Raw genomic sequence first — 14,732 nt, 5'->3', positions numbered from 1 at the left:
TCATCTACCTAAACCTGATGTTGAGTTACTGTCCCCCAGAGGCTTTCAGTAGCTCAGTTCTGATGTATCCCTGCACTTTGTAGCTCACTGCCTTCTTAGAGTGTAATCAAACATCAAGCTAAGTAGCAAATAAATCTCCCAATCTCATAAGCTGCACAGCAAGATCATGTAAATGCAAATGAAGGGCTTGATTTCAAGCTGTCGCGGGGGGAAGGAGGGAAAAATGCTGGGCCTTGTCACCGCAATCACTTCACTCTGCAAGTGCAGTAAATCTGCAATAATAATAGTAATGGCAGCGTGACGGGAGGCTTTACTGTACAAGGGGGTGTAATGAAAAGGGGAACAGAAGGTAGGGAAGGAAGCAGGGCCTGGCAGGCTGAAAATGCACCGGCATGGGGTTTGCAGGCATCCACAGGGCAGAGCCATTGAGGAGGGGACAGGGCAGCCCCGGCTGAGATGGAGCAGAGAGGATTCATGGATTTGCCCAGCATCCCCTCCCAGTGAAGGGCTGCCTCAGATAAAGGAATTAAATATCCCTGCCTCCATCTTTCACCGTACCTCCCTGCACAGACACGTCTCCTACCCCTCTGGCAGTCTCAGTCGTCTTTAGAAAACTGATACAACGTGTGTCAACGGGTCATAAATACCAGGAGATGAAACACAAAAAAAATCTTGCAACAAAACCTGGAATCCTTAAAGGTTTTCTACTTCCTTACACCTTTGCAACGTGCCCATCTCTTCCAGACAGACCCATTTCCAAGCCTTCCTCTTCCTTCGCAGTGAACGTTTTCCAGCACTGTTACACACTCAAATACAAATTCAGGGCTCAAATCTGGGGCTGTACAAATCAGAAGCTGCCCGGCAGAGGCCAGAGGGATCTTGATACACCCAACACCATTTGTTTTTCAGCCAGCCAGGGTATCCCCACAGATCAAACATCCCCATCACTGCGGCCAGTCTGAGCATGGCACCCTCCAAACACTGGACACACCTGGTTCAACCATGAAAATTATTGTGTCCAAAGGGAAAGAATGCATTAGCTGAGTCCTTAGAGACAGTTTGAGAGCGCAAACAAAGCCTTGACACACGTCTCCTGCAGGCCTGGGAGGAGGTGATGATCTCCCTAGGATGCTCTGGGAATGCTTCAGGAACAAGTCTAGAGTTGTCTTCTCTGAACAGGCTGGATAAACAGTATTTAAGACGCTGGATTTTCCTCACTGAGGCCGTAAAGGGGGAGAAAACTTGCAGAAGGTACCCAGAGAAAATTAGGACCGCCTGGGATGCAGAGAGAGACTGTTTTAATTAGAGCCAAGAGGTGGGAAATAAGGCAGAGAAATGACATCTTAATGAGGTTTAATGAAGTTGTCTGCTGATGGGCACAGCTGTCAGACAGATCTGTATTCCAGCCAAGCAGCTTTGTGACAGGCTAAACCTGAACACAGGGAACGGTGCTGGAGCTGGGGAAGAAAAAAGGACCTTCTGCATCAGCTTTGACTCACTATCCCCACCGCTTTGTGACAGAGCACACCTACAGCGCACCAGGACAAACAAATGAAACTAGCCCATGAGGTTGCAACAGCATTTTGCTAATTTATGAATGAGAAAAGCCGTAATCTTGGATTACACTGAGCAAGATTCATTCCTGCTACCTCCTTCCCGTTCTTTGCTTTCGTGGGTAAAAGATGTTGGCAGGCAACCAGAGTCCTCTGAGTCCTTTGATTTTCTTCAGGCACAGGTTCTCTCCATGTTCAACATATTGGACCAGATTTTTTTTTTTTTAATTAATTACCCAGCACCTTCAGCTTTATTTATTCAGTGCAAAGTGACTGTAAAATGCCATCCCATCATAAAAGGAAACAGTGTGCATTCATTTTGTGATGGAGTAAACACCCAACTATGTTAACTTCAGGTGCTCTACAAAAGGCAATCTTTAAATCCTGCGATTTCTTCCACTCTACAGAGTTCTGCATTCAGCAGTCTGGAAGCAGCTTTGCCACAGGTTACAAACCTCTCCTTCCCTGCAGTTTCTCAGCAATTTCCTCCCATCCGCCACACTTTTGCCGTCACAGCAGATTTCTGACCTCACTTAGCTGATCCAGTATCAGAACAGGATCCCTGGAAAAAGCCTTTTCTCATGCATCTGGGGAATGTTACACCATTTCCTTTGTATTTCAGCAACAACTAGTCTAAAAATAGCTAGTGTACAAATGCCTGTAAATACAGGAGAAATAGATCAGCAATGAAAGCTACTTTATCATCCCTGGCACTGGTTTATAAGCTTTGCGCGAGCTCCCTAACGCACACACAGCGTGCACATATGGTTTAGCACTGCCATGTGATATTTCGGTTGTGGTAGCACCAAAAGCCCATTCACTCCCATTGTGCTTGGTGCTGGACACATCTGCAAGGGACAGTCTTTTCCTCTGCTAGAGGTTCACAAGAGGCAGCTGGCAGAATGCAGACATGTTCTGCAAATGTTGTATTAGGTAGCTCAGTCAATTGCTTTCAAAAAGGTCTGTTTGCAACAAAGGGTCTGTAGCTTCACACAGAGAAGGAGCCTGGTGGGGTTTTCAAGACTCTCAAAGGATCTTAGCAAGTCCAGAAAATTCATTTTCTGGTGAACTTGTGCTCCTGAGAGTCATGGGATTACCACACCTGCTTTATAGCCTCACAAGTGCATGGATTTAACAGGACCAAGATGAAGCACCTCCCTCCCAGACCTGAGAAACAAGACCCTGGATTTCCATGGAAGCATCCCTGTATGGGCTTGCAGGCCTAATGGTCCCAGACAGCCAGCTTGCCAGCATCTGCAGAGGAGCAGACCTGTTGTCACAATACAGACAAGTTGCTCAAGCAAGCGGGCACGGTCTCACCCCAGACATGCCAGTGAGGAGCCCGGGGCCACCGTCACTCTGTGCTTTGAAGTTTTTGTGCAGTTGTATGTAGAGATGGGAACTGAGAAACTCCAAACTGAATGCACAGAAAAAAAAAAAAAAACCAAACCAAAATGGCTCCAGGCAAAATAGTTTGAGGAATGAGAAAATTCTAGAGACCTCAATACAGAGCTCTCTGGAAAGGTGCCTGTTTTGAGCAGGGGTTATTAACCCTTGGCTCTCCAGGCATAATGGCTCAGTGAGAGTTTTGCCTGAGCTGAGGGTGAAGCAAAACAGCTCCAGGCTGTTCAACAGCATCATACACACTTGGTGAGTACCCTTCAGCAGTACATTGGAAAGGGGCCACCAGGCTGGCAGTGTACGGGAGAGCCCTGGCTGCTCCAAGGCCTTGGCCAGGGTTTGCCCAGTGCTGGCTGGAAGCTGAACATAAATTTGGGTTTGGATGATGTTCCCATATAAGCAACTTTAATAAGCTGCATCCCTTAATTGCTGTACAGCCTCAGCCTGCCATAGTGGAGGTGATCAATTTTCAGTCTCACTCTTTGCACTCGATCCCAGCAGAAAGCTCTACATTTGATTCAGTATCTCCTGATCCAGAGAGCGTTCACTCTGGAACGTAATAATGGCCATCTCAGTGTTAATGTTCAATGATTCACCTGTGAGAAGCACTAGAGTAGGATTTCAGCACTCTCACTCTCCCAACAAGACCTGCCAACACCTACAAACCCCCATCTCCTCCAACATCCTTCCCATGGAAAATCATGTGTCCCAAAGCACCCACACCATGCCTCAAGGCTCCTGGGGACACGCTTTGCCTGACCCTGCTCCAGTTTCCCCCAGCAGGAGCGCACAGACCAGGCTGCCAGGCTCTCTCCCCTTCCCTCCTCCACCGCCCCCCTTTCAAGCAGCAATAAGGTTTCAAGACACACACATCCTGCAGTGACTTCACCATGGAGATGGGAGGGTAGAGACAAAGGGGTGAGGGGAGGTCAGTTAATCCCACAGACACCACCAGGCTGGGACACACATGGGCTAGGGAAGAGTTCATTTTAAAACTAAACAGAGATGAGGTTATTGAGCTCAAGTTCTCTTCTTTTTTGTGCTATAAACCCCAGGCTCTGCTCCCCCTTCTTCAATCCCCTTATCCTCCCCCTGCAACATGCCTTGCGTCTTGATTATTCCCAGGCAGGAGAAGCAATGTGATTGTGCTTGGGGAAGTTTACTTCAGCTCTCTAAGAGGTTGCACAAACTGGAAATGAAATAACTCAAAGGAAAGTTAAGACTAGCTGCAGAGTCCCCCCAGCAGACACCACGGCTGGGCATACCAGCCAAAGGAGAGATTAGCCAAACAAGGAGACTTGAAGTCCGTATGTATTGAGTAAGGATCCCTATTTCCAGCAAGGCTAGGTGGCTTTACAACTCAGGTACAAACTTGGGTGAAATTTGGCATCCCTTAGGCTTCAGCTCCGGTGAAGCCTCATGGCTGTGCGTTCTCCTTTTGCACCGCGGCAGTCGCTTGTGCAGTAGGATTCAAACCGCTGCAAGCGGGGCCACCACCACTCCTGGTACTTCTAGCCAACTTCTGTTACAAATGTTTATTTTCAGAGGCTTCAGCTTATCAGGAAAGGTCTTTATGCTTCTCCTTTAACTTCACTCTTCTGCAGGCAGAATTGGGGAAGCCCCAGAGAAACTGCTACACCCTGCCAGGCTTTGATTTTTCATATGGGATGCACACCCACAGAACAGATGGAGGAGTCCCTGAAGGTATGACGCTGCCACTAAAATACAGACCTGCAACAAAGTCCTAATGCTAGTAGGAACTCTACTCTCCTTCCCAGTGCTCTTCAATACTTCTTATCAAGCTGGAGGTGAAGAGCTCTGGCATTCACCCGCTTTCATTAGTATCACCCAAATTGCTCCGTGACTAGTAAAGTGTCTCTATCATATCGGAAGCTTTGATAGGATCACCCAGAGCCCAAACAGCAAGGAGCATTGCACCTGCCAAGGGTGATACACATGACCACTTTAAGTTTGTTAGAGCTCCTACTTTGTGACAACTGCCCTGTGAAATCAGACTTGCTGAGCAAGGGTGGAGGGTGAGAAGACATCCGATTCAGATGGGAGATGTCCCCCTGTGAAATGCAGTGGGGTAGGCTACAAAGTTCACCCCACAGTGAAACCATGGCAAAATGCATGCAAGCCATGCAGGGCCCTTGTGCATGGTGCACACACTGCAGCCTGCCTTCCCAAGTAGGAGTTACCCAAAACGTCTGATACTTTTCTTTTTGCTGCTCATGTTTCCTTCCATCTCCAGCAATAGGCCACTGGAACACAGTAAAGCCCAGGACTTCTTTACTCCAGAAGATGCCCCGGGACTTCATCACCATGAACCGTGGTGCTCTGAAGGCTGGTTACACCACAGCCCATGAATTTAATTTGTACTACAAGGCCAAGGACATTCGACTCAAAGATGACAAACCCAGTCGCTTCAAGAAATGTCCTCCTGAAGTACCTGCAGACTTCACTTATGGCATCACAGCACGGTAAGGGGGAAGGGCTCGGGGCCCTTCACAGAATATTATCTGTTCCTACCCTCACATCTCCATCTCCCCCACATCTCTGTTAGCACAGAACAGCCCAAAACAGAAGTGTCCTGAACCTGGCTGAGCTGCAGCTGAGTCACAGCACCACTTCCATATCTGCTTGCACCCGTGTGTGCGTCAGATAATCAGCTATCTAAGTCTAATCTACATGCCACAACACATCCCCATGTCACCTGTGGCCCTAAGGTCTTGGAACCTCTTAAAAATACGTTCAATGCCAATCCTTTAATTTAAAGGAATGTGAGGAGTTGTAAGCCAGAATAATGGCTTCCCAGGGTCAGAAAATCAGAGCAACAGCATTGCTACCTGTTTGCACTAGCTGAAATACTCTGGTGCAGTTAATGATCAGTTCAAATTCTTCATCCCACTCCCTCTCCCACTTGTTAGTTCACCGCCCTGCCTTGGGCAGAAGCTGGTAACACAGCAGGATGGAGGCAAAGCAGCTTTTCACTGCTTTCTTGGGCTCCTTCCCAAGGGTTGGAGGGAAGCTGGTACCTGCTGCTCCCTCTGCAACCCCTCTAGAAGGTCGTAAGCCCACCCATTCATCCCTTGCAACACAGCAGAATGTTTAAGGCTTCACACCAAGTTAGGGCTTTTGCATTTGCAGTGCCTTCCAAAAGGTTTTTACAAAGCATCCAGTGTGTACGTGAGCCCTGCTTGAGGTCCAAATAGGTACAGCATTTAGAAGTGACACATTTAATGTTCCCCTCACATACCAGCTCCCAGCTGCGCCGCTTTCTCATGGGGAATTGTGCAACAGGGAGTCTGCAGCAGAGAACGCTGGCACCTTAGACTGAATTCTAGGTCCTTCCACAGCTTGTCCTCCACAGAAGCACTAGGGAAGCTGGAAAGTACGGTGGTCTGGAAAAGCCTGTGCGAGTCCAGCCCAAACAAGTGCTCAAAGCCTCTGAAAGGGGCTCCGAAGCAGCCCTGCTGCTGCTGGAGCACAGAGGGTTTTCTTGCTCTTTGCAGGTCTGGACCAGACATTAGGTTTCATTTTAAGAGCTGGATAATAATCACTACCAGAAAAATAACAGCTACAAATTCTAGAGAAAAGACATGATGAACGGCACCGTGTATTTTACATGATAGTAAATGGGCTTTGCATATGCAAATTGAATGGATTTTAAAATGGTATTTAATGACAATTTTCGTAGCAGACATTAACATTAATTGCATCAAAATGAAAATGTAGCATTAGCTTGCTGTTAGCCGCAAATGCCCCAGCTATAAAGCTTTATCTTTATCAGTATCAGCCCTCACCGATGTGACAGGGCTGCTCTGCAAATTGCAGGCAAAAGGGCTTTTATGTTGCAAAAGTATCCCCCAATGTAGACAAAAATCAACATCAATTTTGCTTTATTTCTTCATAAACGGAGGTTAAATGGCTGCCTGTAAGAAGTCTAGGCACGTTTCAAAAGTTTTAAGGAAAATCTGCAGACCCCGCAACAGCAGAAGTAGTGGGAAAGAGCTTTTAATTTAAAGTTATTATTGTACAACTTCCCTGCTCCTTAATAGCTACCTTTTACGCAGACTGATTGTATTTATCCCTTTACTTTAAAAGCACGTTATAGACAAAATCAAATTACTGGGATTACCAAGAAGTTGTTTACAGCCATTTCAGTAAAAGTGGGAATTTAACACACTTTTCCATGACTGGGAAGTTAAAGATATCTGCTTTGGTGAGCACTCTCCAGCCCAAGCCTGTCCCTAGTCACAGCTGACCAGGTACAAGACCTGCCCTGTTAAAAATTACTTGGTTGTCAATGGATTTAAGTTGCTTCTGCTTTCGGACTCTAAGCCCCGTACGACCACATTCTTTGCGCTGCTGACTGGGAGGGCGCTCACAACTGAGATACGTGCTTGGCTGGGGGCAGAAGGAAACTGTGGCATGCAGTCTTTTTCCATGACTCCAAGCACTTGCTCGCATTTAAGAAATGTTCATTTTTAATAAACATCTCAGGTGCAGGAAGCTTTGCAACAAGAGCAGAGCCTACACGACATTCCCTACCCGAAGGCACAGACAGAATCATCTAGAAGGCCAGAAAGCAAAGGTGTCCCATCACGCTGGTAGAGACTGCAGCCACCCTGCCTGATCATGGTGACGCTCTGGGACAATCCCCAGAATGCCAATGCAAACCCTCCCAGGCTGCACCCACAGCCCTGTTGCAGCTCTTCTGCACAGCTGGAGTTGCAGCTGGTGCTAGCACGCCACCTCAGGGCTGGGCTGCCTCCCTGGGAACAGAAGCACAGGGGTTAGAAGGCCCAAACAACTCAGCAGCTGTCACAGGACTGCGTTTGTGGGCTCACAGCAGCCAGTGTGTAAGGTGCAGGGGGCTTCTCAAGCCCTAGCAGCACATCTCCAGCCCCTTCTCAGGCCTTGGGCTGTGCTGCTAAAGGCTTCTCTTTCCCAAAGACACCAAGGTCAGGAGTTTTCCCCAGGCTCACAAGTACAAGCTCTCCTGGATCATCCCAAATAGAAACAAACACAAATGCTGTGGTTGCTATTAGTGCCTTATTAATCATGCCCTGGCCCTGCTGCTCCCTCTAGCACGGCAGATCGCTTATACCTCTGCTTTCCATTCATGGTGGACGTGTGCTGCATGGAGCATTTCACAAAGCAGCGCCAGGCACTAGAGTGAGCTTTCTGAAGCTTGGAGGCCTCTTTCCTTTCCTGGGATATATACCTTCAAAGGTCACCCATACCCCTCTATTAATTCCCCATGGGCATCTTCCAGGAGAGAGAAGCAGCTCTGCTTTTTTGCTGATTCCCCCCGTTCTCTCCCTCCCTTTTCCCAGAGAAATGTTTGCTACGAATCATGTGGCCAGCTTTGTTGTGAGAGTCATAAAAAGGACATTTTTCATCTCTCCTTTTTCCTGCTCTCGCTCCCTTCTCTCTCTCAGTATCAGACAGAGATTTATTCCCTCCCTGATGCCTGTGGCATTCGGAGCTGGGAGGGGTCAGGGGAGGCACTGATGGGACGATAATAGATAATACAGTGGTTCCCCAGGGTCTTGTCCAGCTCCATAGCTGATCCATCAGCAGGCAGCACTCGTGCCAAGGTCAGCAGTAACGAGGATGTGGTAGGGTCCCAGCCTCCCCTGTGGGGCATCCTCCAGTCAGGCTCCCCTGATTCACGCTCCGGCTTCTGATCTCTACAAGAGCTGCCTTGTGCAAGCCACAATTTGCAAGAAAGCACGTGTCCACCGAACGCAGGCGCTGGGGTAACGACCACATTACCTTGCATGCATGCTCAGCTTCACCTGCCCCAGCCCTCATCCCCACCACAAACAGGTCTACAGGCTTTCTTCCAAGGAAAATGCCCGTTGTTGGCCATACCTCCCCTCCAGGAGCTAAAACCATCTCCATCTACATGCTTTGTGCACGAGACATGTGCAGATTAAGGGTTGCTGTCCTCCTGGACTGAAGTCCTAGGTCCTTTCATTTAAAATAACCCCACCACGCTGTGCTACTAGCAGGTGTATTCAACCCCCCTACTCTTTGCATGATGACCTTGTTTTACAGGAGGGAGGATGCAGGGAACTGACTAGGCTGGATTTTGATGATACTGGAAATCCAAAAACACAGAGGGTTTGTGAAGACCTCCAAGATCTTCACTGAAGTCGATACAACTTGTTATTCAAGGTGCATTTGGAAACCCCAGTAAATGTCTAGACCTGCATTTATCCTCCTAACCACCTTGTCTGATCGAAGTTCACTGTGCACTGAAGTTAGCAGGCATTAAATGGTTGTGTTTGGAACTAGAAGCAAGCACAAAGATATGGATGCTCTCTACAGCTAGATTTTAGCTTAAGTTGCTTTGCACAAGGTCACACAAGGAGTTTGAAGTTAGAACACACCAGCACACAGTTGGTATCCCAAGCACCAGCTTTCTCCCCAGGAGCTAACAGTGCAGAGTGCATCCTCAGCATGAACACACTGGCCAGTATTTCCAGGGCTGCTTTTAGAGAAAAGCTTTCATTTTTGTCTTGGTCACACAAGTTTCCTAATTCTGCATACTATGTCCCAGAACATATTCCTGGACACAAGGGCTGCACAGACATGCCATTCTCTGCTATTCTATACCTGTACCTCCTTCAAACCCTGCATGGCCATAACCCTGCCTCCGACGTGCTGCCATCCACTTGGCAGTTGGCCTGTAGGTTGGGCTGACCTTGGGTGTGCTGGCAGGATTTCCCTGGCACTCTGTCATCCCCATGTCTCCTGCCGGGTCCCCCCCTACCGTCTGCCTTCAATTCAACCATCCCTTTCCTGAATTTTACATCCCATTTTCCTTCTAACTTCATCTCCTCCTGCCATTCCACCTCCCATTCTCTAAAACTGGTCTTAATCCTTTGGCAGCTGCTTTCATCATGTTCCTGCAGCAAATTCACCTCTCTAAAGCATTTGGTCATGGCAATCTCTCTTCGAGTGGTTAAAAATTGGCCAAGGGCATCAGATATTCAGTACCTCCTCTTTTCTTTGTATCATTTGCAGCTGTCCTAAGGCTCTGTTGACAATTGTCTCACCAGCCTTTAGCAGCTCAGCTGTCACCTTGGCTATCTCTGCAGCTTCCTGGCTTAACGGATTGCTCTGCCCTTCTCTTTCACCTTCCCCAAGAAGGGAGTTTTCGGTGCTCATGCTTCTGCTTTGCAAGTGGTCTTTCCACCCAAAGTGGCCATGATGTTTGCCCACAGTCAGAACAACATTTAGAAAGCTGCCCAAGAGGTGCTGAGATTTCCAGCATCTCTGGCACACAGAGTACACCGATAGGCTTATTTTTGAGACAAAAATAAAGAACATTTCAGACCATTAATATATGGCCCTAGGGGGAAAAAGAAAAAAAGCTCATCTAGCTACAGACCAGCTGCAAAGATATATCAAAGAAACAGTACTGAAGAACAGAGGGTGTTCATGGGAAGAACCCACCAGGAAAAGCTGGACATACAAGAAAGATTGATATTACAGCAAGGCCATATCTGATCCATGATCACTGGAAGCCAGAAAAACACAGAGAGTGTGTGAAGCCAGAAAAATCCAAAAGATTGGGGCAAACAACAGTTTTCGCAAAAAATCCGAGCACTGACAAAACAAATTGTAAAAATGTAACAGTGACTGGAATCACTGTCAGGCTGAAAGCACCAGAAAAATGCAACCAAGTTAAAAAATACAGGACTCCCATCAGCTTGGATAATTGCATGTCCTATCCAGTTCCACAGCGAAAGGCACTTTGCATCTCTGCCACCGTTCTCACATTGCTAAGATAAGATTTTCTATTTCAAGAATAATTTTCTTCTATTGGAGACGTTCCAGGCTGGGTATGTGCTTGCATCGCTGTGTGTACGTTGGCTACTGCAGAGCTCCCAGCCGCATCCAGCTGGGCAGAAAGACCTGTTATCCCCTTCAAAAAAAAAAAAAAAAATCCTGAATGCACCATGAAGACACTGGTTCTCCTTCAGTGTAGTTATTTACCACAGTTGTTAACAGTTTCTGACTACTTCAGGCTCCTGGCTTAAGGGAAAATAAACAGCCAAGTCATGGCTTGGCATAAGGTTCAGGTCCTACATATCAGCCACAGAGCTGGGGAAAAAAAAAAAAAAAGATCTAAAGAACAGAGATTTAGATCCCTTATTATCAATTGCATTACACTGAATAGTGAAGTAATTTAGTCTCCCACACAGACTGGCTGTTGTCCATGGGTTTATCTCCATTGATTGCAGCTGGCTGAAAAATTTCTTCCAAAACTTTTAGCATCTAAAACTACTTCTCGCCACAAGTAGAATTTTTCCCTTGCAAACTTCTGCTCTTGCAGTCTGTGCAATGAAAACCTGGGTCAGGGGGAAATAACCACAGAATCCTTTTTGTGAAAGCAAAGCTTTTCAGCCCTCATTGACGTCTTTTCCTTTCAAACAAAGTAATGTTCCCACCCAGCCAGGGAGATTCAAGCATGGAATGGAGGTCAAGGGGAAGACCTTGCTCTTTGATTTGTTTTGCTCAGTGTTGGGGAAGATTTCTTGGCTTTTCCCCCCCCCCCCCCTTTTTTTTTTTTTAATACTCCTCAGGATGTTTTGCATTTGCTGCCGGCTGCAGACTGAGCACTGTTCACTCTCAGCCATGGACTGAGACCTCCAGGCAGAATAACTCATCCCCATAAGTCACGTCCCACCCGAGTTGCTCAGAGGGTAACAGCAGATTTCCAATCAGGATACAAATGTGTTGAAGACAAATCTAAATAATCTTCAATTAAGTTAGCCGAAGGGTACCTCCAACTCAAAAATCGATGCTAATGTACAAATTCCAGCTTGCAAAGCCAGTTATTTAACAGGTAAGAGCTGGCTTAGTATCTTCACTCCAAGACATGTGTTTCCATGTGCGCATTTAGGACCATTACACGTATACATTTCACTCCTGGCCTGGGAGGGAATAGTAAAGCAAATTGGTGCTCTTGTAACCATGTGTACTCCTAAGTACAGCTATGAGCATCTGATAAATCTTTTAAAGTGCATGTTTACAATGGATTTTATTCTTTTTACTGTTCTATACATACGAGCCCTCTGAGCAAAATAACAGATCCTCTGACACTTTGAAGAAGCCACTGCCTCATTGGATGCCCACAGTGAAATAATTTATATTGTTATTTCCTCATCCAAATTATAAGGATTGTAAAGAAGCTTCAGAAATTCAGAGTAATCAGGGCTTTGACGGCACGGATCCTGCAGCTGCCACACAGGTGGAAGACCCACTATTTCAACTGAGAGTTTTGCCAGCCCAAAGACTGCAAAAAAAATTGGTCCCTGAGTGTTTTCTATCAATTTTTCTCTTGTTATTTTCTTCAGTGGTTAATGGAAAGTGAGGACAAGTGGAGATCATTTAAAAATGATCTTTCAGGCCTCTCCATGGGTTTATTGCCAGGACCTATTTAGAGGACCATAAAGCTGTAAGGGGCCTATAACTTTATTGTATAGTCCACAAGCTTCTTAGGAAAATGAAGAGCCTTTATATTCATGCCCTGCTTGTTTTTCCATCTCTGCCTCTCCTTACAAACACACCCACACGCGTGTGCAGGGACTGCCGGAGCCGCTAATTGAATTCACTCTTGTGAAAGTGTTAACAAATTGTAAGTGACCTCTTATACAAATTTCAAAGTCAAGAATTCACCACTAACTGCACATCCCTCTTCTGCCATTCACTGTTATGCAAAACCCACAAACAATTAAAAGAAATAACGAAGAGCCCAGCGGCCCTCTTTCCTAATTAGCTGCAGGAGGCAATGCTTGGGAGTGTGGCTAAGTGCTTCAATTACCTCGGCCCTCCTCACTGCCCTTGTTAGAAGAGACAGGTCCACCAGCCAAAGGGGAACAATTAAGGCGAGGCAGAGCCAGGCAGTTTGCAGGGGGATGCCGGGGCCGTGCTGGCTCTCACACAAGGGCCAGAGCTGTAATCATACCCCAGGTTCCTGCTGGGCTACACAGAGACAAATTAATGGTAGATAGATTGCTAGCTCCAGCCCATCAGTAACCAGGGAGGAAGGGAGGCAATACAGCAGTACAAGGGAACCGTAATCAGAATTTTCCTGTGCTATCAGCCCTCTTCCAGGGCAGGGGTACCTGAGCGTTAATGCCTTACTGCTGCCTGCATTGGTGGTACCCCAAGGCCTCAAGAAGATACAGACCTCAGCTTGTCCTTTATTTGCTGAAGATAATCTGTGCTAGCTGCACCAAGGTGCCCCGTGCTCCAGAGATGCTAGAGACCAAACTGGTCCCCAGTAAGAAAACAACCTGAGCTGGTGGGAACTGGTTCAGCTGACCCAGCCACACGCCAGGGGAAGATCTCTACATGAACAGTATCACCACAGGACAAATCCTCCCCATCGCAAAGTATTCAAGAAAGGAATACAGTGGTGGTGCCCCCTGTGGCTGCCTCCCCTGGACTGCAGACCCCAAGGACAGACCCTGGCTGTGCAGCAAAAGCACAGCACCTTAGATGGAAGGACACCAGCAAAGACTAAAACCCCCTTGAAACCTCATTAACCTTTCAAGAAAGGGTTAAGGTTTCAGGATAGGCAGTGGTGTTGCCACACAGTTTTACTATCACAACTGTAAAAAAACCTCAATTATGTGATTTATCTGTTGCATAAGCACCCATGCAGGGCCAGATCCTGCTGCCACTAAGCTGCCATTGAAATCAGAGCAGTGCTGTCAGCGCAGCCCAAACAGCTGCGCGGCTGCCAGAGTGTCGATGCCTGTGCATATGTCCTCTGCTCCCTTGCTCCGCTCCCTGCCACATGTCCTCTGCTCCGTGGCTCCGCTCCCTGCCGGAGCTGTCCTAACCAGCAGCGGGAAGAGTGCTGCAGGAGCTGTCTGCATGAACTGGAGACCTACCTGGAAAATCCAAGGGCTGAAGTTGGCGCTAAGATATTTACAAGTCCCTACGCTTTTGAATTATGCAAGAAAAAGGCAATCACAAGTCAAGTTTTTACCCTTTTACAACACAACTTAGCAATCAGATTGATTGCACCTTTTAAGCTGGTATAAATCCCCTTCCTGAGCAAAGTCCTTTGTATCCACTCTTGCCAAGTAGCTTTTTTTCTGTTGATATATAAACCTTTGAAAATAAGTTTGAGGGGAGACTGACAACCTTGAAACCTCAAGAGCAGCATGGCATTGACGGGTGCCGCTCCCTGAGCTGAGTATTACAGATAGATTTTAATTTCATTTTAACAAAATAGCTGTCTCCAGTGGAAGAAGCATCAAGAGCTAAATGAGGACCCGTCTTGAGCTGAATCACGTTGAACAGACCTCGGCACTGTCATTGATTTTCTGGGAAGAAAAAAAATGCCTCTGGCTACTAAACCAAATTAGTAGTCACTGATGACCAATTATTTTGCCCCACTGTGAACGGAGAGGCGTACTAAAATTCCAGTTTGTCAGACCCAAGGCTCTCTTCTCAAACACCTTTCAACAAGCGTGTACCAAAAACCCCTCAGATGGTTCTGACGTCTTCCTGTTTTCGGCAACTTCTCTTTCTCCAAAGTTTTAATGAGCTGCTGCTCTGAGGATGGCCTGCCAGAAAGTGAGCCCTTCCCAGCTTGGTGGAACACTATTTGGCATGGCACAAATCACAGCTGTCAGAATTTATACACACATACACAAAAAAGTGTCAGCCTAATGTTTGCAAATTATAATTACCATTTCTCTTGCATGTCCCTGGTGCCTTCATTTCAGATAAATCCCA

General features: G+C 47.0%; 1 protein-coding gene across 1 annotated transcript in view; it reads left to right on the top strand.

Moving 5' to 3' along the window:
* Positions 1–14,732, top strand: part of CFAP77 (cilia and flagella associated protein 77) — a 61,834-nt gene that overhangs the window by 32,265 nt on the left and 14,837 nt on the right. The window contains exons 2-3 of the mRNA XM_040606748.1: positions 4,559–4,658; positions 5,209–5,437. Coding sequence (XP_040462682.1) covers positions 4,559–4,658; positions 5,209–5,437 — 329 coding nt within the window. The remainder of the gene's footprint in view (positions 1–4,558; positions 4,659–5,208; positions 5,438–14,732) is intronic.

Source organism: Falco naumanni, chromosome 9 (genome assembly GCF_017639655.2).
Source record: "Falco naumanni isolate bFalNau1 chromosome 9, bFalNau1.pat, whole genome shotgun sequence".
Classification (NCBI taxonomy): domain Eukaryota; kingdom Metazoa; phylum Chordata; class Aves; order Falconiformes; family Falconidae; genus Falco; species Falco naumanni.
This window is presented reverse-complemented; position numbering and strand designations above follow the sequence as displayed.